The sequence below is a fragment of the Pristis pectinata genome, chromosome 23 (genome assembly GCF_009764475.1).
Source record: "Pristis pectinata isolate sPriPec2 chromosome 23, sPriPec2.1.pri, whole genome shotgun sequence".
Taxonomy (NCBI): Eukaryota; Metazoa; Chordata; class Chondrichthyes; order Rhinopristiformes; family Pristidae; genus Pristis; species Pristis pectinata.
The window spans coordinates 15383665-15410143 of record NC_067427.1 but is presented as its reverse complement, the minus strand read 5'-3'; the positions used below and the strand labels follow the sequence as shown (position 1 = coordinate 15410143).

General features: G+C 43.5%; 1 protein-coding gene across 2 annotated transcripts; it reads left to right on the top strand.

Moving 5' to 3' along the window:
- The first annotated feature begins 3256 nt into the window (after positions 1–3256).
- Positions 3257–25373, top strand: ptges (prostaglandin E synthase). 2 transcript variants are annotated; one of them, XM_052037397.1, is made up of 5 exons: positions 3257–3414; positions 5458–5520; positions 8285–8415; positions 11792–11874; positions 24167–25373. In XM_052037397.1, the coding sequence occupies exons 2-5, from the start codon at positions 5487–5489 to the stop codon at positions 24414–24416; spliced, it is 498 nt and encodes a 165-aa protein (XP_051893357.1). In that variant the 5' UTR covers positions 3257–3414; positions 5458–5486; the 3' UTR covers positions 24417–25373. The 2 variants fall into 2 exon arrangements, with proteins under 2 accessions (XP_051893357.1, XP_051893358.1); XM_052037398.1 differs by lacking the exon at positions 5458–5520 and having other exon boundaries at positions 3261–3414.
- The last annotated feature ends 1106 nt before the right edge of the window (positions 25374–26479 follow it).

Below are 26479 nucleotides of genomic sequence, written 5' to 3'. Positions count from 1 at the left end.
GAAAAATATAGATTCACAGAATTATACAGCTCAGAGACAGGCCCTTCAGCCAAACTCATTCATGCCAGCTAAGATGCCCCTCTAAGCTAATCCCGTTTGCCTGTGTTAGGCCCATATCCTCAAACCTTTCCTACCCATGTACGTGCCCAAATGTTTTATAAATAATGTAATTATACCTGCCTCTACCACCACCTCTGGCAACTCACTTTTTATACCACTACCCACTGTGTGAAAAACTTGCCGCTCAGATCCCCTTTAAATCTTCCCCCACCTTAAATCTCTGCCCTTTAGTTTTAGACCCCCTCTACCCTGGAAAAAAGGACTGTGACTATTGACCCTATCTATGCCCCTCATAAGACCATAAAACAAAGGAGCAGAATTAGGCCATTCGGTCCATCGAGTCTGATCCGTCATTCAGTCATGGCTGATCTTTTTCCCCTCTCAACCCCATTCTCCTGCCTTATCACTGTAACCTTTGATGCCCTTACTGATCAAGAACCTATCAATCTCCGCTTTAAATACACCCAATGACTTCGTCTCCACAGCCGTCTGTAGCAATGAATTCCACAGATTCACCACCCTCTGGCTAAAGAAATTCCACCTCATCTCTGTCCTAAAGGGACTTCCCTCTATTCTGAGGCTGTGCCCTCTGGTCCTAGACTCTCCCACGACTGGAAACATCCTCTCCACGTCCACTCTGTCCAGGCCTTTCAATATTCTGTAGGTTTCAATGAGATTCCCCCTCATCCTTCTAAACTCCAGCGAGTACAGGCCCAGAACCATCAAACGCACCTCATATGTTAATCCTTTCATTCCTGGGATCATTCTCGTAAACCTCCTCTGGGCCTTCTCCAATGCCAGCACATCCTTCCTTAGATATGGGGCCCAAAACTGCTCACAATACTCCAAGTGTGTTCTGACCAATGCCTTATATAGCTGTTAAAGCCACGTCTTGTTGTGACCCAAAAAGTCCAGAACCAAGTTAAAAGTAATCAACAGACCTTTATTGTTTCACATTAGTGGGAGTAGGGGGGTACAAGGGGGAACAAACAGACAGTGCTGCTCTTCCCTGCACATGGCCGAACTTAGCTTAAATATGTTGTTCTCCGGTGGATGTGCTTGGTCAGCTCGCACTGCCATTGGTCAAAACGTGGCTGCTGTGTGTATCCTTACATGTCCTTTACCCCCTGTACCCTGTTTCCTTCCTATCACACTACATTTTGCAACTAGCTGATGGCTTAATTTTTTATAACCACTAACTCTTTGTTCACCAGAGTTCCCTTCCCTTTGTCCTCTACATTCCCTCCTTTTGATCATTACATGATCAATACACAATTTTACAAAGTAAGTGGCCGAACACAACATTGTGTTATCAGTGGATAAAAACAACGTACAACAATGATTCTAACAATAATAAGTACCACTATTAGACTATAATGCAATATTACACTCCACATACTACCAAACAGGCCTTCGAGTGGCCAATTTCTCAAGTGTTGCAGCTAGATTTATTATTTCCCTTGAGTTTCTCGCTGCCCCATCATTATCACCCAGTACATTGTCTTTAGTCTGGGAAGATCCCTCTACTCAGTTCCTTCAGTGACACGTTTACAGTTTGTTCGATGTATCCACCGAGGTTGTCCCTCTAGCTTCACTGCCGTAGGAGTGGTCAGTAGCACTTGATATGGTCCTTTCCACCGAGGTCCAAGCTTTCCCCGATCCCAGTTCTTGATCAGGACAAAATCTCCAGCTTCTAGGGCAGGAAAATCACTCCTTCCTGCAGGGGAATCTTTTTCCTTGTAGGCTTGACATGCCTGTGAATGTAAGGCTCGGAGGATTTTAGTTAATTGACACATATATTTTCCCATTTCCTCCCCTAGGGTATGCATGTCCAATTTAACTGGTAGGCCTTCTGGGAGTAATGGTATACTCGGCCTCGGCCCCCAGGGTGTCCTCATTGGTCGTCCATAAATAATCTCAGTTGGTGACAATCCTGTCTTTCCCTGTGGGGTACTTCTCATGTGAAATAGGGCTAGTGGTAGGACTTTAAACCAATTGAGTCCAGTCTCCTCTGTTAGCTCAGCCAATTTACCCTTTAAGGTGCCGTTGGCCCTTTCTGCTATACCAGCAGCCTGTGGGTGATGTGAACAGTGGAATAGTTGCTTGATGGTGAGTTCACTGCATACGCCTTCATTCACCTTTGCCACAAAGTGTGGGCCATCGTCAGAGCTCAAAATTTCTGGCAGGCCATATCTGGGAATTATGTCCCGTAGTAACACCTCTACAACAGTCATAGCAGTGTTATTGGTAGTGGGAATAGCTTCAATCCATTTACTAAATATATCTATTATAACTAGGCAGTATTTATAGCAATGCACTCTGGGCAATTCAATAAAATCAATTTGCAAGCATGAAAAAGGCCCACCTGGCAAGGGGGTGGTGTCCGATTTGCAAGGTATTCCCTTCCCCACATCGTTCCTCCGGCAAATTAAACATGCTCTGGCTCGTTTGTCTGCTGCCTGTGGGAATCCTGGATGCCACCAAGATTGCAACAGGGTACTGACCATTCCCTCCTGCCCAAGTGTGTACAAGTATGTACGTAATCAACCAATAGTAGCAATAAACGTGTCGGAACACAAACCTGTTCCACCGGGGTGACCCATAATCAAGACCGGGGTCTTTATGGCAGCCCATCTGGGACCAGAATTTGCATTCCTCATCGGGGTGTTCCCCTGGAAGGTACGTACCTCCTGCATGTCTGGCATACCCGTTCTGCTGGAGTCACAGAGAGGTGCTTGATATGACTCTGAGAGGACTACAACTATCGAGGATTGCGCAGCACTCTTTGCTGTTTTATCTGCTAGAGTGTTACCTTTTGAGACCCTGTCAGGCATATGAATGTGGGCCATACATTTAATAATGGCCAAAACCCCAGGTAGCTGCAGAGAGGTGAGTAAATTGTTTACGAAAGTAGCATTACTAGTAGGATGACCAGAGGATGTCAGGAATCCCTGATGTTCCCACAGAGCCCCATAGTCATGTGCCACCCCAAATGCATAATGAAAGTCCGTGTAGATGTTGACGCTTTTGCCTGTTGCTAGGATACAGGCGCGGGTTAGGACAAACAATTTGGTCTTCTGTGCCGAGACCGGTGTTTCAAAAGAAGCTTGCTCAACTACATCAGTGTACGTGACTATAGCACAACCGGAACATTGTTTCCCAGCCAAATTCACAAAGGAGCTACCATCCACATGAAATGTCAAGTCTGTGTCCGCCAGAGGCTGATCAGTTAAATCATCCCAAGCTGTGGTGAAAAGGCGGTTCCTAAATATGCAATCGTGCGGCGGAGAAAAGGCATACGTTGGGGGATCGGTCAGGAAAGTGACGGGGTTCAATGTCGTGCAGTGGGAGAAAGTGAGTAATGGGTTATTTAGAAGAGTGGTTTCATAGCGATTCTGTCGAGTTTGGTTAAAATACTGGGTCTGCCAGGAGGTCAACAATTCTACCACCGACTGGGGGGTCAAAACAGTCACAGGTTGGTGTAATGTTATATTGGATGCTGCTGTTACCAAAATATAAATAGCTGGAAGTACTTACGTGCATGGAGGTAGCCCCGCGGCTACTGGTCGTTTTCTGTCTCCATGGCTCTGGGTCACCTGGGTATGGCCAATCGGGGAATCGCTCCAGGTCCCCTTCCCCAGATATAGGCCACCCGTCTCCTCCTTGCTGCTGAACATACCCTCCTTTAATCCTAACCTCCTTCGGAACTGGCCGGGACTCGGAAGCTGGATCCCAATAATATGTCAAAGCTCGCCGCAATCGATTTTGATCATTGTCAGGCCAATCCATATTATTTGTCTTAATTATGCTAGCTAGCTTAATTGGTAAGCACTGGAGCAGTAGTGCATTAAACTGAGGGGACGGCTTCCCATTGTTTAAAGCTTGACCTCCTGCAAAAGTGCCATAGCGGGCCACAAACTGCTCCCAATAGTCTGGTCCCGATTCCCCAAGCTTAGGTTTACATTTGAGTACTTTAGTGATGTTTACGGCTTGCTGGAGCACCCTTTCCAAGGCCTGAATAAGTTGGTTTGCCTGTTGATTCTCATCAGGACATCTTGCCTGCAGCTCCTGATAATTCTGGCATCCTAACTCTGCTTTCCATTTCCGCCTCTCATCAGCTGAGAGGATCATACAACAGAGGCCAAATAAATCTTGTGGGGTTGCAGTATACATTTGTATAGTGCTGTGGACATACTGAGCAAACTGCGCTGGTTCCTCTTTTCCATCAGGGGCTTGATTCATAATTATCATTTCCTGGGGCTTCCAGGGTGCATACACGGGGATTACTAGGGGCTGCCTATTTTCTGCAGCTCAGGGATTGGGTAACATTCGGGTAGGCAATTGTCTCAGAGGTGCCGCTAACTCTGGGGTTTTAGGGGACTCCTTCCTGCTTGCCTCAGTATAATCCTCGGCAGTGCCTGCTGGGTCTGGTCGGGGGTCCCCCTTTCCCTGCCATCTCTGTTTTACCCAACCGCCCACCGTGTCTGAAAACTGGGAGGATGGGGGGTGCAGAAGGAAAGGAGAAACAGGAGCGGCTGGCTCTGGATGGGGTGGGGGGGGGTGGTGGTGCTCTCGCTGGACGTCTTATGGATGCCCATTCCTCATCACAATCACTGTCCTCAAACAGACGTGGGGCCGGGATCCCTTGTTTCATTATTAGTTCGAACTCTGGACTGTCGTTCCAGTCTCCCTCTCCTATCTATAGCAGCTTTGGCCTGTTTGCGCTGCTTCTCCTCCCGTTTCCGATGCCCATCTACCCACTCACATTCTGCGTTTAATGCCTTCCAACTTTTTGGAATTCCCTCTGTAGTGCATACCTCTATCCCTTTATCACAGGCATTATTCCTCCAGCGAGCCAACATGGTACTGTCCCACTTTGCATCTGCCTTTTCCTTCCACTCTGTTACTAACATCTTCCACTTCCTTCCACAGTTCTTTTTCCATATCAAATTTACAGCTTGTTCACGAGGTAATATCCCAAGTTCCCCCCAGTGGCCACGTTTCATCCCCCAACCTCTCATTCAGCGCTGCACTCATCACTCTCAAATCCTTCTCTTTGTCTGGAAAGTTCTGGCACATATGGTACAGGGCCATGCCTGGCCCGCTCGTATCATTAGACTGCGACTGACCCATATTCACTAGGCGATTTACTTAACCAGTAACGTTTACTTAATAACAACCTTAACCAATTTACTAAATAATTAACCCAGCTTAGTACCTCCTGTTCAATTAGTAAATTGACCAGCACAATAGCCTGCTGTCCGATTAACAACTTTACCCAGTACCGCCTGCTATCCAATCAAGAAATTAACCCGGCAAAAAAGCCTCCTGCCCAATCGAAACAAAATCGTCTACCTTATACAATTCCTACTCAGGTTCTTTCCTGATCCCGTCAAGGTCATGCGATCAGCCTCGGACGAGGGACCATGTCTCCAAAGGAACCAAAGAAGGCGACAACAGGTAAAATACCTATTGGGCACCAAGTCAGTCTCCACAGTTCCCAGAAAGATCCTGCCACTTACTCAGCCGTCTGCTTGGCATCCCCTATGTTGGGATCCGAGTCACAGCAACAAATGTTAAAGTCGTGTCTCGTTGTGACCCAAAAAGTCCAGAACCAAGTTAAAAGTAATCAACAGACCTAAATTGTTTCACATTAGCGGGAGTGGGGGGGTACAAGGGGGAACAAACAGACAGTGCTGCTCTTCCCTGCAAATGGCCCGACTCAAAGAAATACAGGGTGCTAACTTAGCTTAAATACGTTGTTCTCCGGTGGATGTGCTTGGTCAGCTCGCACTGCCATTGGTCAAAGCGCGGCTGCTGTGTGTATCCTTACATGTCCTTTACACCCTGTACCCTGTTTCCTTCCTATACACTTTGTACCCTGTTTCCTTCCTATACACCCTGTACCCTGTTTCCTTCCTATCATGCTACATTTTGCAACTAGCTGATGGCTTAATTTTTTATAACCATTAAGTCTTCATTCACCAGAGTTCCCTTCCCATTGTCCTCTACAAAGCCTCAGCATCAAATCCTTGCTTTTATATTCTAGTCCTCTAGAAATGAATGCTAACATTGCATTTGCCTTCCTTACTACTGACTCAATCTGCAAGTTAACCTTTAGGGAATCCTGCACTAGGCCTCCCAAGTCCCTTTGCACCTCCGATTTCTGAATTCTCTCCACGTTTAGAAAACAATCTACGCCTTTATTCCTTCCACCAAAGTGCATGACCGTACACTTCCCTACGCTGTATTCCATCTGACACTTCTTTGTCCATTCTCCCAACCCGTCCAAGTCCTTCTGCAGACTCCCTGCTTCCTCAAAACTACCTGCCCCTCCACCTATCTTTGTATCATCTGCATACCTGGCCACAAAGCCATCAATTCCGTTACCCAGATCATTAACATATAATGTGGAAAGTAGTGGACCCAACACCGACCCCTGGGGGACACCACCAGTCACCAGCAGCCAACCAGAAAAGGCCCTTTTTATCCCCACTCTTTGCCTTTTGCCAGTCAGCCAATCTTCTATCCATGTTAGTACCTTTCCTGTAATACTATGGGCTCCTATCTGGTTTAACAGCCTCACGTGCGGCAACTTGTCAAAGGCCTTCTGAAAATCCAAGTAAACAACATCCACTGACTCTTCTTTGTATATCCTGCCTGTTACTTCCTCAAAGAATTCCAACAGATTTGTCAGGCAAGATTTCCCCTGAAGGAAACCATGCTGACTTCAGCCTATTTTATCATGAGCTTCCAAGTACCCCGAAACATCTTACCAACCACTGAAGTCAGGCTAACTGGCCTACAATTTCCTGTCTTTTGCCTCCCTCCCTTCTTAAAGAGTGGAGTGAGATTTGCGATTTTCCAGTCAGCTGGAACCATTCCTGAATCTAGTGATTCTTGAAAGATCACTACTAATGCCTCCACAATCTCTTCAGCTACCTCTTTCGGGATCCTGGGGTGTAGTCCATTCGGTTCAGGTGACTTATCCACCTTCAGACCTTGCAGTTTCCCAAGCAGCTTCTCCTTAGTAATAGCGACTGCACTCACTTCTGCCCCCTGACTCTCTCGAATTTCTGGCACATTTTAAATTTTTTTTAAAAATTTTATTTACAGCGTGGTAACAGGCCCTTCCGGCCCAACGAGTCCGCGCCGCCCATTTTAAACCCAAATTAACCTCCCCGTACGTCTTTGCAATGTGGGAGGAAACCAGAGCACCCGGAGGAAACTCACACAGACACGGGAGAACGTACAAACTCCTTACAGACAGCGACGGGAATCAAACCCTGATCGCTGGCGCTGTAATAGCGTCGCGTTAACCGCTGCGCTACTGTGTTGCTGGTGTCTTCCACAGTGAAGACTGATGCAAAATACTTATTCAGTTCATCTGCCATGATTTTATATGATGTCACCCCTCAGCCTCCATCACTCTAGGGAAAACAGTCCCAACCTATCCAGCCTCTCCTCAGAACCCTCCAGTCATGGCAAAATCCTAGTGAACCTCCCTCTCAACTATTCCTGCTGACCCTACATCCCTCCCCACCCCCAGCCATATTACAGTCAATAAAGCAAACATTTATAACATAGGAATCATGCTTATCTGTATGTTTACAAATAAGCTAGAGTGATATGCTAATGCCTCGAGAGTTCAGTGATCCAAAACGTATAAACGGTATAGAACATAGCACTGGACAGGCCATTTGGCCCACAATGTTGTGCTGATCTTGATGCCTTTGAAATCTTTAAAAAATAGTGGTAGAAAATCCCAGTAGGTCAACCGGCACCTTTATGGAGAGAATTAACCTTTTAGACCCATGATCTCTCATCAGAATTGATTCAGGGGATTATTATTGACCAGGACATCAGGAATAGTTTGAATCCATTTTACTATTATTGATAGCTATTATAGATAACCATATTATTATCGACCGGGACACCAATTTGAGTCTAGATGAAGGGCCTCGACCCAAAACGTTGACTGTCCACTTCCCTCCACAGAAGCTGCCTGACCCGTTGCGTTCCTCCAGCTTCTTGGAGACACTGGGGCCGTGCGGGAGCTCAACAGGGGGTTTCGCAGAATGGGAAGGTGGGACTTCAACCCGCTTCGAGGGAATTCCACCGCTGTCAACGAAGTGGAGCCAGCGAGAAGTGCGCAGGTCCAGGTTACAGAGTGGGTGGGAACGGCTGCAATCTGCTCACTGCTTGATTTTCCTCCCGCTCACAGGGTGCCGCTCAATCTCCAGCGAGGACATGGATGGTGCTGTGTTCGCCTGTTTCTCTTTCTACGGCACCCTACTCATCCTGAAGATGTACTCCCTGGCTGTCATCACCGGGCAGCTGCGGCTCCGTAGAAAGGTGAGAGTTGCAATATTAGTCATGTGGAAGATAACACCCAACTTGCCTGCTCTCCCGACCAGAAATGTTTTTACAAAAATAGTGCGAGAGAAGGCGTCTATGTGTTTAATGTTTACTTCTGTGTTGTTGAGCCAACTTTGTTCAGAGTATTCCTCGTATCCAAGTAGAATAAACATTTTTTAAACTTTGGTAAGATTGATTTACTGTTTGCACATGTTATTAAGGTATGCATTGAATATTTCCATGTAATAAGGTTCGTGCATCCATTGTGGGGTTAGCATGACGGGACTGTCCCTACTTTCAAATCCTCTGTGTACCTCGTGGTGATAAATTCAGGGGAGATTCCCCTTTCTGGCCACAAATGTCTGTCGAAATTCCTGGCGTATTCCATTCGAGCACCAATTACCAATTGCAGTGTATAGAGTGATTGTATTCTATACACTGCAGCCAGCAACGTTGATTTCCTTAAGAAAACTTTAAGCAAGAAAGAAAATGGAAATGTACATTCCACTGCTGGAGGCATTGGGCTTGTTGAGTCAGATTTGTAACAACGTTCACGTTGTGAATCCTGACGGCATAAGAAAAAAGTTACAATTTTGAAAGTGGAACGCTGCCAAATTAAACGTAAAAGTATCTGGTTACTTGTTAATGAGGTTGTAACCATGTGTGGAGCCAAACTTTGATTACCACATTGTGCTGGGCTGGGGGGTTAGCCGTGTTATTTTTAGTAGTTTCTTTGTAACAGCCCCTTTAAGTTGTCCTCTATTTTCCCTGACCATAAATAGGCTTTTAGCTGCAGACCGTGCAGTTTAAGCCTTGTTTGTCTTGGGCCTCTTTTTACTGGTTCCATACGAGAGTTAAAAATCAGCAGTGCTAAATGCATTTGGAACAAGAAGAGGCATTCTGTTCCTGAGCCTGCTCTGCCAATAAATACAATTTGTGTTTATCTGTATCACGTCCAATCATCCGTTGTGGCTCTGTATTTTTGATGCCTTTTATCGACAATGGTATCAGATGGAGATGCCAGTCCAATTAATCATTAGTGTATTTATTTCCAACAAACTTCTGAAGAAATTCCTGCCTTGACTAGCTTGGTTCCTGAAACCAAAACCCCTCAATTGTCACACCTGGTTCTTCCATATTACAGAGTACCGGTATGGTATAAATGTTTGTATATGCAGGTCAAAAGAGGCGTGAATAGTCATGAGGGGATGTTTGTGCCTGCTTTGCCCTACACAGCAGCTCAAAACTTTTGCCCAGTGATTCAGCCAGCATGCGCATTTCTTTGGAACAGACAAAAATATTTTAATCATATGATTAAAAACAGATTTTGTCCAGTGGTTGTGAGAGTCTAGAATGAAGGAACATTGACTGAAAGACCAAATGTAAAAGATGCACCTCAACAAGTTGCATTATGTAGTAGTTTTAAGTGTAAAACAGTAAAGTACCATACTTCAAAAATAAACAAGATTTCACATTCAACTAAAGAATGAGACTTTGGGTCAGGTTTTGTCACCAAGGGGGTGTTAGTGATGGGCAGGGATTGAGATGGAGAGATTTAAGGAAGAAGTTCCAAACTCTGAGGGCGGGACAACTGGAGGAGGGGCTGTCAGTTCTGGAGCAAAGGAATTGGTGATGCCAAGAGGTCAGAGGTAAAGGAATGCTGTTCTTGAAGAGATGCAGAGCTGGATCTGATGGGGGAATGAACAGAAAGTTGAGAGGTTAAAAGTGAGGCAGTTAAGGTCTGCTGTTGGGAGCAAGAGAAACTTTTTTTTACACATACAGTTCTAGAAGGACTGCACAGTGGTGCAACTAATCTGCTTCCTCACAGCTCCAGTGGCTTGGGTTCAGTCCTGACCCCTGGCTCTGTGTGCAGTTTGCATGTTCTCCCTGTGACCTTCAGTTTCCTTCTACATTCCAATGCCTTGTGGGCTGGTAGATTAATTGGCCACTGTAAATTTCCCCTCGTAGAGTGTTAGGATCTAGATGTTTGTGGGGGAGGGGTTAATGGGAATGTTGGAAGAAAAAAGAAAGATTGGTGTAAGTTGATGCTTGACACGGACCCAGCTGTAGGCCCTAAGCTCTGACTCTATGCGATAGGATTGTGTAAGTGTGAAATAATTGAAGAAAAGATGTCAGTTCTCAGGATTAAGTTCCGAAGGAAAGAGGAATGATATGGTGGCCACGTGGAATTGCTCATGCACAAGATAAACAGAAACGTCATTAGGAATTCTGAGAAGTAACGTGCTGTGCGTGAACAGGAACTTAAACGTGAATTGCCCAAAGGCTTTTGAGAAAATGCTGCGTTAAAGTTACTGCGGAAATGAAAGATCATGGTATGGGAAGTAACATTGGCATTGATAGAAGGAATTAATTGAATACAATAGTATGGAGGTTCTGCTTCAGTTATATGTATATGACATTGGTGTGAGCACATCTGCAGTACAGTATGAATCAAATTTGGGCAAAGGTGTTTATGCAACAGAAGCAGATCAGAAGGTTTACTAGACCACTACCTGGAAAGGGCAGGTTGTCTTGTGTCAAAAGTTGGACTGTCTAAGCCTTTATTTGGTGGAGTTTAAGAGTGAAAAGGGACTCGATTGAAACCTGCAAGATCCTGAGGGTTCTTGACGGGGTGGATAGGAGAGGATGTTTCCTTTGTGGGAAAATCCAGAACTTGGTCACTGTTTTAAAAATAAGGTGTTGGACATTTAAAATAGAGATGAGGCAATATGTTTTCTCTGAGGATTATAGGGTACTGGAAGCAAAATCTTTGAATATTTTTAAGGCAGAGGTAGATAGATACTTGGTAATCAAGGGTGTAAGGTTATGGATAGCCAGGAATGCAGAGTTGAAGTTACATTCAGATCAGCTGTGACCTTAAGTGATGGAGTAGGCTTGAGAGGCTGAGGGGCCTAATTTGTCTGTAGATTGGTTGGGTCAAGCAGTCTGTTTTCTCATTATAAATCTATCCTTGACTGAAATAACTCATTAGCTGATTTGTTGAATGGGCTGCTAATGCCTGCCTGATTGGAGTATCCCCTGATATTACAGCCTGATATAGTGATCCAGTCTATGGTTGATTTTGAGTCCATAATCTCAAGAGGCAAGGAGGTTGCCTCCTAAGTCACAGCATTCACTGGTTACAGTTAAGTCCGGAACTGCAAAGTGGAGCAGTGATAATGGGCTGATGGTGGCAGCTGAAGTGTACACACGCAAACATTAGATATCTTGATCTATTTGGACTCTCTATGATAACAATCTCCTGTTGTCAAACACCACACTAGTAATCATGTTGAAACATTGTCTTCTTATTTGGTTCTAAGTTTTCACCACAAAGTCACTCATCTGTATTGGCCTCCTCCCCTCTCCCCAGGCTTTTGCCAACCCAGAGGATGCATTGAGACACGGTGGACTGGCTTATCATCGAACTGATCCTGATGTGGAGCGGAGTCGAAGGTACTGTTTTCCAGAGTTGAATTATAGAATGAAACAATCAAAAAAAGCTGAAGCTGTAAAGTTTAATACTTTTTTTTATATAAGCTGGCAATATTATTCAACTGGTCCAACTCTTTTTCTCATGGTCCTGCATTTGTTTTCCCTTTTTATTTATTTATTTTTTTGCCTTTTGAAAACTCAGTTTAAATCCATCTCCACCACCCTCCTGGGCACTGCATTCCAGAGCCCAATTCTCAGAGCAGAAAAGAAACCCCTCGTATTGCCCCTGGCTCTTTTGCCATTCACCTTACGTGGGAACATTTTAGATTCAGTGCAGACTGGGAGAAAAAAATCTGAGTCCTTCATTTGTCTAGTACGTGATCTTTCATCCATGGAATAATTAATGGAAATTCAATGTGGAGGAAGCATTGTGCAATTTTTTGTGTTTATTTCCAGAAAATTCCACAGCTGTAAAACTCATCTAAAATATAGTCAGGAATTGCAGTAAAATCTTTATTTTGAGACTAGTTCTAGTGATAAGTCTAGAATGTACATTTTTTTTAAAATCTTGTTTCTGCACATACTTCCTTGAATAAAAAAGATACAATTTTCATCTGAATTGCTTGTGGAAAAATTGTCACCTTAATTATACACTCCCACCTGGGGGTGTCGTTGCAGCCTTTCCACTGGTGGGGGGCTGAATTTAAAGTGATTCGGGGAATTTTATTCCTATCCTTGCTTTTATAATTGAATCATGGAATTGTGGGGGGGAGAAAAGAATATAATGTGTGACTGTAAAACAAGATTTGAATTATATTTCCATTCAAGATTGCATATGAGGTCAATTATGCAAGGACACAACACATCAATTATATGTTTTAAATGTTACTTCGTAATCTAATTTAAATAATTTCAATCCTAGTTCCCAGAGGATATTGGTCTCCTGGAAATGAACCAAGCCAAATTTGGCATTGGTGAGTGATTGGAGCTAGGGAGACCACAGTAGTCAGATCTCCCTGCTTGATGAAGCATGGAATGGAGGAAAAAGTCTTTTCATTGGAGTTAAAGTATAGTAATTGTAAGAAGACTTTCGGCCTGTTATACAAGCTATCTTTGCGATTAGATATTTCTGCTCAAATTGCAATTGTCTGCTCTTTTTCTTCCTTTCTGTTCATATTTTCACCAAGTATTTACTTGATTCTCATTTAATCAATATCCTATTATGCCTCAATTTGCTCCTTTGATAAAGTTTGCCATAATTCAAGTGCATTTCTCCTTATTCATCCCCACCTTATTATTTTGGTTATAATTCCACATCAGAGATATAAGCCAGATTTACTTGGGAGTATGTTTGGATATGAGCTTGTTGGATCACGCAAGGTGACTTCAAAAGATCTGGGTTTTGTTTTTTGAAAATGTGTATTTTACAACGTCTCAAAGTGACGCTGAAACTCATTGATCTAGTCAATGATAGGTGATGTCATAGACAGTGAAGGTGGAATTACAGAGGAATTGCAGATAGAATTACTTGGTCAGCGGAGAAAGTGGGCTGAGGAATGGCAAATGGAGTTTAATTTGGATCAGTGTGAGTTATTGCATTTTGGGAAGATAAATGAGGGTAGGACTTTCACAGTGAAAGGTAGGGCCCTGGAGAATGTTGTAGAACAGAGACCTGGGAGTACAAGTACATGGTTCCTTGAAAGTGGTGTCACAAGTAGACAAGGTGGTGAAGAAGGCTTTTAGCTGGCCTTCAGTCAGGGCATTTATAGAAGTTGTTATGTTGCAGTTGTACAAGTTATTGGTGAGGCCGCATTTGGAATATCGTGTTCAGTTTTGGCCACCCTCCTATAGGAAAGATGCAATTAAGCTGAAAAGAGTGCAGAGGAGATTTACGAGGATGTTGCTGGGACTCAAGGGACTGAGTTATGGAGAGAGGTTGAGTAGGTTAGGACTTTATTCATTGGAACATAGAAAAATGAAGGGTGATCTTGTAGAGGTGTACAAAATCATGAGGGGCATAGATAGGGTGAATGCACACAGTCTTTTACCCAAGGTAGAAGAGTCTAAAACTAGAGGGTGTAGGTTTAAGGTGAGAGGGGAAAGATTTAAAAGGGACTCGGGGCGACTTCTTCACGCAGAGGGTCGTGCTTATATGGAACGAGTTGCCAGAGGAAGTAGATGAGGCAGGTACGATAACAACAAAAGACGTTTGGATAATTATATGGCTAGGAAAGGTTTAGAGGGATGTTGTCCAAACGTTGGCAAATGGGACTACCTTGGGTGATCACCTTGGTCAACGTGGACAAGTTGGGCTGAAGAGCCTTTTTCCATACTATATTATTTTATGACTCTGATGCTGTGTGACTTAAACAGCAACCTTCAGCTGGTGAGGATGTTGTGTGGCTGAAGCCCTTCTCCTTCCTGGTGGTAGTCGTCACCATTTTGAGAGGTATTGTCAGAGATGCCTAAGCAAATAACTGCATTTTGTAGATGCCATTAATAGTGAAATGAATGTATGTTTAGAGTGGAAATGAAGCCACTTAAGCAGTTGCTTTGACCTGGGTGGTGTTGAGCTTCTTGAATGTTGTTGGAGCTGAACTCATCCAGGCGAATGGAGAGTGTTTCATCACACTCCTGACTTGGACCTTGTAGATGGTGGAAAAGCTTTAGGGTGTTAGAAAGTGAGGTGCTAATAACAAAAGAAAATCTCTTCCCAATATTTCCAAAATTCCTTCTGTATTATTTAAACATCCATGTTTGAATCGCATGATATTTCAACAACAACAGACCCTTTTGACCTACTTAGTCAATGCTGTTGGTGTTCTGCACAAAACTCTTTGCTCCACTCTTCACCTTATCCTTCCATTCAGTTCTCCCTACATTCTCCCAAAAGACTTCACTGTTATTTGCTTTAATTACTCCATGTGCATGCAAGTTCCTCAATCTAACCAGTCTCTGGGTTTCTCGTGTTTTTATTTGTTTTTTTTTTTAGCTTAATAGTTAAGTCCTTTGCTTTCAACTCCAGCAATTCTCTACATCCATCCAGTGAAATTATTTCAGTCTTTTAGAAACCTCTCGCATGTCATCCCTCCACCCATTTGTTTCAAGAGATAAGTCTCGGCCATTTCGGTCTTCCTTGATAATGATAACCTCTTGCATCTGCTATCATTGTAAATCTTTGCATCTTTTTTTCAGAGTCTCTACATCCATTTTGCAACACGGAGACTAGAATTACACAATACTTCAAATATGGTCTAACCAAGGTTATCAGCAAGCTTACCATATCCTCAAAGGTAGAAATTTATCCAGTGTTGTAGGACCTAAATGTGAAAGGTAGTAATTTGCAAATGTTGAATTCTGCTCCCAAAATCAACTTATGTTACGAGTTCATTGCAGGTAACTGTTTATCAGTTGTATTTCTCCAGAAGTGAAGTCCCTTTAAGATCGAGACTTTGCCTTGTGCCAAAATGATTTGTGACATTTTCTTTGGCTGAGTCTATTGCTGATCCTGTCCAACTCAGCCCCAAAGCCATTAAAGTGGTGACTGTGCTTGCATTTCATAATAAATATTACTGACTCTGTTCTTTGTCTCTGTGCTGAATTACAAAAGAGCAATAGGATTAGAGGATGTTGGGAAATAACTGGTTGTGGATGCATTTTTATAATGTGACAGAGAGAATAACCTTTGAAGAAAAATTGATATAACAACAAGAGCACAGTTACTGTGGATGAGGTCCAAGAGAAATTCAGAGCCAACTTTTCTGTTGGGCAAGTGGAGGGATCTAAATGTTGATACCAGTGTTTCTTAATGTATGTTTTTTAAAAAAAAGTCGGTCATGATTGAATGGCAGAGCAGACTCGATAGGCTGAATGGCCTAATTCTTTTCCTCATATCTTATGATGAGTCAATCAACTGCTGATGCTTTCTTCCTCTGACAGCTGGGTTCCCTTATCCTTCTCTCTAGAGCAAGGTGCTGAGGGAAGCCAGCTGAAAAATGTAGTGTAGGATTCTGTCCCTGAAGGCCAGAAATGTTTATACATATCTATGTCGTTGTTAAGCTTAATATCTCTCCTTGTGTGTGGGAAGAATACTTAAACACAGATGTGCAATCATGACAACAGGAAGAACTTTAAGTATAAAGGCAGGAACATCTAACTTAAGATCTACTTGGATATCAACCACAGCTCACTGACATCCCTTACTCTTCTGACTCAGGTTGTCTCTCTCCAAAGGACAAAATCTAGGCTGTAACTTAGTGGAGTGCAGCACTGTCAGAGGTGCTGTTTTTGATGTACTGTCAGTGTCTGTTTACCTTCCTCGGTAAATGTAAATCCTGCGGTGTTGTTTTAAGGAAGAGCCAGAGAGTTCTTCATGGAGTCCTTGCTGATATTTATCCCATAATGTCACTGTAACAGATTATAGGGTCATTGTCATATTGCTATATTGTGAGATCTTGTTGTGCATAAACTGGCAGTGACTACACTTTAAACAGTACTTCATTGATTGCAGATCAGTTTGGGATATCCCCTTGAGATGAGTTGGCACTTGAACCATGCCGTTTTCTTCCTTTCTCTTTAGACCTTGCATATTAGAAATTATTGGATTCACATATAATAAAGGAGTGCCAACAGGCTAACTGAGCCATCCAGACATGGTGCAGCCTAAGCTGCCACCAATTGACCCCTAACCCCTGAAATCTCCTGCAGGGGGCAAAATACCACAGGCCAGTTTGGGAAATAGTCCTCTCTCATTTTTAGGAAGAGTTTCATCCAGGTCCTCGAGGTGATTTAATGGGACTTGCAGTCAATTGAGTTTGGATCTGGTTATGTAAGATTTGAACATAACAGCTAATTTGAATTTACTAAGATCCCACCATCAGTAAGATGAAGGTTCAGTTGTTTTTGTAGTTCTTGATGACTGTGAAGGAAATTCCCAAGGATTTGATCACTCCCATGCTGTGAGGGTTCCTATTTAATGTACTATTTCTAATTGCTGCTGTCTTTGTGACAAGTGGGACCAGAAGTCTCTCTGCTAAACCAATAAGGTTCAAGGATTAAGAAAGAAATAGAGAGATGATAGCGAAGAAAATGGGATGTTGTAATCAGTAGATGGAGGAAGAGAATTAGAAGGAGGAAGATTGCATTGAGAACAGAAAAATGAGGCAATAAGTATATTAGATTCTAAAATTTCTCGGAAGTGTTTTCCACCTGCAAGAGTGCAAGTCCGCAGTTTCAGTTGTCCCCATCCTGGATTGTAGGAATATCAATGGAAATCATTTGCTCATCTTCTGGGACAGTGAAGGGTGGTCCCTGTTATTTGGGATCAAAAGGGTGGTGGAAAGGAAGGAGGGAGCTGATTTGGGGGAGGGGCCTACCAAAATCCTATCTTGTCTTTGAGTAAGTAATGCATAATTTGAGAGGGTATTATAGAGTCATATATCAATACAGCAGCGATACAGGCCTTTCAGCCCAACCAGTCCATGCTGACCATGGTGCCCACCCATCTAGTCCCAATTTCCTGTGTTCAGGCCATATCCCTCTAAGCCCCGCCCCTGCATGTACCTGTCCAGGTGCTTCTTAAATGATACTATTGTACCTGCCTCAACTATTTCTTCTGGCAGCTCGTTCCATATACTCACCACCCTTTGTGTGGAGGAGAAAAGTTGCCCCTCAAGTCCCTTTTAAATCTTACCTCTCTCACACTAAATCTATGCCCCCTAGTTTTGGACTCTCCTACCTTGGGGAAAAGACTGCTACCATCCAACTTATCTATGCCCCTCATGATTTTTTTATAAACCTCTAAGATCACCCCTCATTCTCCTATGCTCCAAGGAATAAAGACCTAACCTGTCCCTATAACTCTCCCTCTAGTTCTGGAAACATCCTAATAAATCTTTTCTGCACTCTTTCCATTTTAACCATCCCTTTCCTATAACAGGGTGACCAAAACTGTGCATGCCACTCCAAGTCCGGCCTCACCAATAACTTGTACAACTGCAACATAATGTCCCAACTCCTACACTCTGTGCCCTGATTGGTGAAGGCCAGCGTGCTAAATGCCTTTTTCACTACCCTGTCCAACTGTGACACCACTTTCAATGAACTATGCACTTGTACTCCTAGGTCCTTCTGTTCCATTATACTCCCTAGTGCCCTACCATTCATAGTACAAGTCCTACATTGGTTTGTCTTTCCAAAATGCATTACCTCGCACATTTGTATTGAACTCCATTTGCCACTCCTCAGCGCACTTTCCTAACTGATCAAGATTCCCCTGTAATCTATGATAACCTTCTTCACTATCAACAAACACCACCTAACTTCATGTCATCCGCAGACTTACCGATCAAGCCTTGTGCATTCGCATCGATTTATATAAATAACGAATAACAAGGGTCCCAACACCGACCCCTTCCGCACACCACTAGTCACTAGCCTTCATTCTGAGAAACGACCTTCAACCACCACCCTCTGCTTCCTACCTCCAAGCCAATTTTGAATCCACCTAACTAGCTCTCCCTGGATTCCATGGGACCTAACCTTCCAGACCAGCCTACCATGCAGGACCTTGTCAAAGGCTTTTCTAAAGTCCAAATAGACGACATCCACTACCCTACCCTCATCTACCTTTTTGGTTACCTCTTCAAAAACAACTCTAAAAGATTTATCAAGCATGACTTTTCACACACACACAGCCATACTGACTCCTACTCAGACTCTGTCTATCCAAATGCTGGTAGATTCTGTCCCTCAGAATTCCCTCCAGTAACTTCCCCACCACTGACGTCAGGCTGACTGGCCTGTAGTTCCCTGGCTTGTCCTTGCTACCTTTCTTAAACAACAGAACGACATTAGCTACTTTTTCGGTCTTTGGGAGTTTCACCAGTGGCTAACGACGAAGCAAAAAATCTCTGCAAGGGCCTCCATAATTTCGCCTCTAGCCTCCCACAAAGTTCTAGGTTGCACTCTGGTCAGGCTGTGTTAATGTTCTCCACCTTAATGTGCTGTAAGGCTGCAAATACCTCCTCCCTGGTAATATGAATGTTCTCCAAGACATCTCCACTAGTTTCCCTTATCTCTTGAGCAACCATAATTTTCTCCTCTGTAAACACTGAGGAGAAATATTTTTAAAACATTATGCATATTCTTGGCATGTGGAATATTGAAGCTGTAGAATGGGTGAAATGAAGTTTACAGCTCTCTTCTAGAGTGAAGAGTTTGGTCTGTCCAACCTCGCCTGACAAATGTAATTTTTTTTGATTCTGGTAACATGGCTGTGAACCATGATACCATGTCTACATGGAGATTGAAACGGTTCACAGCACTTGGTATCTAGTCAAACCATGGCTTGAACATAATTTCTCTGCTTTTCCATTCTGTCTTTGCAGAAATAAACCCTGGTCTTTCAGCAGATATGATGGTTGCTTTACTAAAGAATTAACTGACTCCCAGCACATTTTCCGAACTGTTGAGGAAACATTCTTTCTTCCTGGCCTTTATCATTTTCTTTCCCACAAATAATTTGCTTTGCATTTTCTGGCACAATGCATTGACTGAAGCTAATGAGGAATGATAATTTGGAACATGAATAGGAACAACTGGTCCATGGGGATCTGTACTGGGACTTCTGCTGTTTGTGATGTATATTAATGACTTGGATGAAAGTGTGGGTGGGTTAAGTTTGCAGATAATACAAAGATTGGTTTTGTGCATAGTGTAGAAGGTTGCCAAAGGATATAGATCAGTTGCAGATATGGTTGGAGAAATGGCAGATGGAGTTTAATCCAGGCAAGTGTGAAGTGTTGCACTTTGGGAGATCAAATGTAAAGGGAAAGTACAGTGAATGGCAGGACCCTTAACAGCACTGATGTACAGAGGGATCTTGGGGTCCAAGTCAATAGCTCTCAGAAAGTGGCCACACAAGTTGATAGGATGGTAAAGAAGGCATACAGCATGCTTGCCTTTATTAGTCGAGGCACTGAGTTCAAGAGTTAGGAAGTTTTATTGCAGCTTTATAAAACTCTGGTAAGGCCACATCTGGAGTATTGCATTCAGTTCTGGTCACCCCATTACTGGAAGGATGCTGAGGCTATGGGGAGGGTGCAGAAGTTGTTTACCAGGATGATGCTGCCCGGATTAGAGGATGTAATATAAGGAGAGGTTGGACAAATGAAGGTTTTTTTTCTCTGGAGTGATGGATGACCTGATAGAAGTTTATAACATTATGACAGGTGTCGATAGAGTAGATAGTTGATATATTGTTCCCAGGGTCAAAACGTCTAATACTAGGGGATGTGAATTTAAGATGAGAGGGGGAAAGTTCAAAGGAGATGTGTGGGCCAATTTTTTTGCACAAAGAAGTGGATGCCTGGGATGTACTGCTAGGGGTGGTGGTGGAGACAAATAAGATAGAAGTGTTCAAGAGGTTCCTGAATATGCGGAGGGATATGGACCATGTGCAGACAGTAGGGGTGAGGTGTCATTACCTCAATTAGTTTAGCACAACGTTGTCCCATGTTCTAACTATACCTTGGAGATGCAAGGGACTGCAGATGCTGGAATCTGGAGCAACAAACAATCTGAGGGTTAAGATGAACCCAGTGGATTAAGCAGCATGTATCTACTATACCACCTTGTTGTCAATGTTAAATGATAGAAATCCATTGTCAAAGTGTTAGAAGGTTTGGCTGATTACCTCTTTCCCTTTTGTTAATGATCTAGTGTAAGTTGAAGGGAATAAAGGAAATCCTTTGCAAATTTCCAGCAACTTTCAGAATCTTGGGGATGTCCCAAAGCTCTTGATGTCAAAATTATTTTGACGAATTGTGGCTTTGGTAATGACAGAAACAGGGCAGACTTGCACCACAAACATCAATGATATTGGCCAGGGAGCTTATGGAAGAGGAGGAGGAGGAGGAATTGGAGCAGGACCTTTGGCTCCCACGAGCCTGTTTTTGCTCGGTAAGATCCTGTTTGACCTGACTTTGGCCTCAGCTCCACCTTCCTGCCTGTTACTTATAATTCTTGCCCTCGTTATAGACCAAAAATCTATCCCAGATATAATTGTCCCCCACAGCTCTCTGAGGTAAAGAATTCCACAAGCTCACCACCCCCAGAAGAAACTCCTCCCCACCTCTTCCTTATTTGGGCAACCCATGACTCTTTGAATTTCCTCCTTGATAAGTCCCCACAGAATCTTGTATGAGCTGAAGTGTATGGGCCACAACTAAGAACTTTGGTAGTGTTGTTGATCACAAAGAAAAGAGTTTTGGCAACCAGAAGATCTCAGTGGGCATGGAAGTGGCAAATCGGATTCAACCTGGAGAGGTGTGACGGAATGTATTTAAGGAGAACAAATGAGTTCAATGAGCAATCAAAGCAGGATTGTTGGAAGTGTAGATGAACAGAGGGGTTAAGGAGACCAGTCCCTGACTGGTAGATAAGGCACTTAGGAAGGTGAACACATAACTTGCCCTTTGTGCACACTGCAGTGAATACAAGAGCAGCAGAGTCACACTGGAACTGTATAATTAAAAACAAAAATTAATAAGGCCACAGTTCTGGTCCTCTCGCTGCAGGAAGAAAGTGATGGCACTACAGAGTGTGCCAAGTGGATTTGAGAGGATGATACTGGGGTGAGAACTGAGATATTGCCTAGGCTGTGGTGACTTTGTTTGGAACTGAGGAGAGTTTTTGGTGAGGTAAAAAAAACTGATGCCTGAATGAGGATCTATTTCCCGCTAGTAGAGGAGGGCAGCACAATAGCGTAGTGGTTAGCACGATGTTATTACAGCGCCAGCGATCGGGGTTTGATTCCCGTCGCTGTCTGTCAGGGGTTTGTACGTTCTCCCGTATCTGCATGGGTTTCGTCTGGGCACTCCGGTTTCCTCCCACATTGCAAAGATGTAAGGGTAGGTTAACTTGGGCTTAAAGGATGGGTGGCGCGGACTCATTGGGCTGGAAGGACCTGTTACCATGCTGTAAATGAAAATTTAAATAAAATTTAAAAACTTAATTTAAAAAAAATTTAAATTTAAAAAATTAAAATTTAGAAGTTGATAAGTAGGGGCATAGGTTTGTGAAGTAGTAGAGGGATTAAAGAGGAGTTGAGAAATAATTTTACTCGGCAAGCGATGCTGATCTGAAAGGGTGGTGGAGGCAGAAAACCTAATCACGTTTATAGAGTATCAGGATGGACTCTTGAAGAGCCTCTTGAACTACAGGGCTGTTACCAAAAGCTGGGAAGTGGGATTAATCTAATATCCATTTATACTAGCATGGACTAGATGGCCCCACTCTAGGCTGTGAATTGTGATTAAATTTTAGAATAAGATCACTTTTCTTCTAAACTCCAAAAAGGACAGGCCCCACCTGCTCAGTTCGTTCTCAGAAGGTACTCCCTTCATCCCAAGAATCATTCTCTGAAATGCCCCCAAAGAATGTATGTCCATCCTTGGACAAGGATGCTGTTCTTTCTCAATTTCTACAGAATCTTTTATGCCTGTGTGAGGGCAGACATATCATCAAAAGATGATACCTCCAACAATGCAGCACTCCCTTGCTATTACATTGGGAATGTTAACTTAGCCTGGCATGGGACTTGATCTTGTGATCTTTGACTCTGCTGGGTATGCCCCCAGTTGAGGTTGTGGGGAGCGCCATATTGTTTGCATCAAGTACAGATAACTGCAAAAGCACAGTTCAAAACAAAATGTTATGTACATAAGAAGTGGTGATGCAATGTAAGAGAGAGCTGTCTGTCCAAGTTTACATATTGTATTTACATGAATCCATTTCCGTCTCCTGTCAGTGCGTATCCGGGATTTACTTTTTCGTACAATGTGTGTTTTATTTATGAACAATATTGTTTTAATACAAATATTCTGCAGCTATATTTATAAAGATCACATCAGGATTATTCTGTATCATGTGTTGGGAATTCTATTCAAATGCCAGTCTGTGTTTGGAGGAAGAGGAATATGCAAAGTAAACCAGTTGCTCCAGCAAGCATTTCTCTTTTGCTGTATTCTGGTTGCATGGTCACATTCCTGCTGACTCTCTCTCAGGAAAACTGCTCAGCACAGTCAGTGCCGATCCCTCCGCTGGACCCTCACTCCCTCCACCTCCCCTTGTCTCCTCCAATCCCTACTCTCCCTCGGCACCTCTCCCCCCACCGCATTATCCGTGTATGTTTGGACTGCAGGACCAAGAACATGTAATGTATCGGCACTCTCTGGGATGGCAGTGTACGTGGAGACTGATTTTTAAAGTCCAGATCTGGTTCTTTAAGATAAGAACCAAAGACAACATGTAGAAACCTTTATTGACACTGTGGATTGTAGTGATCTGAGATTGCTATCAAATTTCCAGCAGCTGAACACACTTCTAGACTTTGAAATTTTCACCCTGCTATGCTGCCAAATGAATATTTTCCTGGCTGTTTTGCTGTGAAGGAAGCCAAGATTATACAAGTAATCATTAATCAAGTGGAATGTCTGCAGTGGAGATTCATTCATTGTTTTGTCACGCCATGTCTCGGTATCTAAGTGGTTTTAATCTCTAGGGTTAATGTTCTCCCAGCCAGGGAACTTTCTCAGAGAGCTTGGATAATACTCCAAGCTGCTTTCCCCTCCAGCATGAACATCTGGATATATTGTAACAAGTTAGATGGCAGGACAGATTAAATGACTGAAGGGATAATGGTGCAAGGCAGAGGAAGAGGGCAATGGGGGAAAATCAGGATGGGTTCCAAACCTTTTAGAATGAAAACCATACTTGTCCTCACTTAGTAACGTACCCTGTAGCTGTCTGATGATGTCTTGGCTGCTCTAAAAGAGTTGAGGGTTCCAGGGCTCTGGTGGAAGTCCCATGGCTGGGGCAACTGCTGTATTAAGGACACTTTATTACATTTTTTGTGAACTTTTTGAATTAAATAACCTTTTATTAAAGGCTCACAGACCCCTTAAAATTTTGTGGCAACCCTTCCTCCCACACACCCCCCACTCCCCCCCCACCCCACCCCACCCAGCTCCCACACTAACAGGTTTCATGCACTCCACGTTGGGAACTTCTGGTCAACAGGAGGTGTGAAAGGCAAAACTTAACATTTCCAGCACTTGCTATTCATGAAAATGGGAGAAGTGGTTTAGATCTGAAAGTGTTGAACAAACATTGGGCCTTGAAAGGTTTTAGCAGACTCTCTGAATATGAAATATCTAAAAAATCTAAAGGTAATTTTTTAATGAAGCCAGCCATATTCTGAAGTGTATTGAATGAATAACAATTTCATTTTGCTATTTTCCTTCCCCGACAGAGCCCATCGCAATGATATGGAAAACATCTTTCCTTTCTTGTTTCTTGGTGGTATCTACTCGCTGATGGAACCCAACCTCTACATTGCCCACGTCCATTTTCTGGTCTTCTTTGTGGCTCGGGTGGTCCATAGTGTTGCCTATCTCTGTGCTCTGAAAGCTCCAACCCGTTCACTGGCTTACACCATTGGACAGATTCCCTGCATATCCATTGCTCTGCAGATCCTTGTCAATGTCGCAGCCCGTTGGTAGTCCTGACCTGTCCACAGTGCCATTGGGTGTATTGTTGCCTGAGATGGATTGGAACCCAAGACTGAAGAACACATGGTTGTGCTGTAGCTTGCACTTTATAGACTTGGGAGCAGTTATGATTAAAAAAAAAATGTGCCTTAAGAATCTTTCAAAATGAAAGTCTTGCTTCAGTATATTATCTGCAAAAATGTTAAAATGAAGTATTGCTTGACTTGAGCCTATTTATCTTAGAGGTTGCTAAAAACTGCTACAAAGAATAAGATGTGTACCTCTATCATTTTCAAACTACTTAAAGTTTGTTTCATTCCAGGGAGATGTTGGTAGGTGACCATCCATCCTAATCTGTGCGGGACATTTCCACATGTAAACATCATATCCAGGATAGGGGTGGAATGTTGCCAGGATACCCTTCTGACATATTGCCCTCTGGACTGTGATTTTCCTTGAGGTTGAATGGTGTTTATCTTGTAGCTCTGTGCAGCAAGGGTGGGAAGTATGAAACAAAGGCAGGAACAAAATGCTGGAAGTGTCAGGATCAGAGCAGCATTCAGGGTAGCAAGTGAGTTGGTGGGGGGAGGAGGAGAGTGAGAAATGCATGGAATCCTTGCTCTGATGGGGTTACTATATGGAGGAGCATGGGCTCGAATGGAGGGAAAGAAAAACTAATTGGCTCTCAAAGTTCTGCCGTCACCAATCTGATCCAGTACCTTCCTAGCTGACAAGGATGTGAAAAATGGTGGCTAATAATAACTTCATCTGTAGGTTTTCTATTGAAATTCTATTGTCTGGTTGTTCCTCCATTCCAATACCACATACCCTTGCTCAATGATCTAAAGTGTGGTAATACTTAATCATTTTGTTATGAAAGTGCAGGAAATAATGATGCAGAACTGACCTGGAGACTCCAGCAATGGAAGTTTAACAGTAAGAACTCTGCAATTAAAAGCAATAACAGTGGCATTGCAAAAAAAAATATTTTGTTTTTTTTTATGATTCTGTGGAGGAAAAGTATTTGACCCATCACCTTGTGCTTCTAAATGACACAAGGTGATGATTCTGCCCACTGTGTCCATGCCAACTCCCAGGATGCAATCCCATTGGTCCCATTCCCCCTCTCCTTATCTCCCTGTATCCCTGCAACTTATTTTCTCAATGTGCCCTTGACCTGCACTAAGGTCTAATTTAAAGTAGCTAATTAACCCATGAGGTATGGGCTTGCTGAAAAATAGCTGTACCTTCTACTGCTAGATCCGTAGCCCTGCAGGTTGCTGCTCTTCATGTGCACATCCAAATGCTTTTTAAATACAATGAGGATTTCTGTCTCTACCATCCCTTGCCCTGGCCTCCCTGCTAATTCTTCTGCCATATACTTTGAAGCAACAGCCCCTGCTTAGAAACATAGCACACAAGAACAGAAGCAGTCTGTTCACCCCCCCCCCACCCCCCCTCCAGCCCCTGCTCCACCATACAACACTATCTCACAGAACCACAGCACAATACAGGCCCTTCGGCCCACCATGTTGTGCTGACTTTTAAACCTTGCTTAAGACTATTCCTCCCTCCCTCCTCCCTTCCTCCCATATATACCCCCTATTTTAAATTCTTCCATATGCTTATCTAACAATCTCTTGAACTTGACCAGTGTACCTGCCTCCACCACTACCCCAGGCAGCGTAGTCCATGCACCAACCACTCTCTGGGTGAAAATCCTCCCTCTGATATCTCCCTTGAACTGCCCACCCGTTACTTTAAAGCCATGCCCTCTTGTATTGAGCATTGGTGCCCTGGGAAAGAGGTGCTGGCTGTCCACTCTATCTATTCCTCTTAATATTTTGTACACCTCTATCATGTCTCCCCTCATCCTCCTCCTCTCCAAAGAGTAAAGCCCTAGCTCCCTTAGTCTCTCCTCATAATCCATACTCTCCAAACCAGGCAGCATCCTGGTAAATCTCCTCTGCACCCTTTCCAACGCCTCCACATCCTTCCTATAACAAGGCGACCAGAATTGGACCCAGTACTCCAAGTGTGGTCTAACCAGAGTTTTGAGGAGCTGCATCATTACC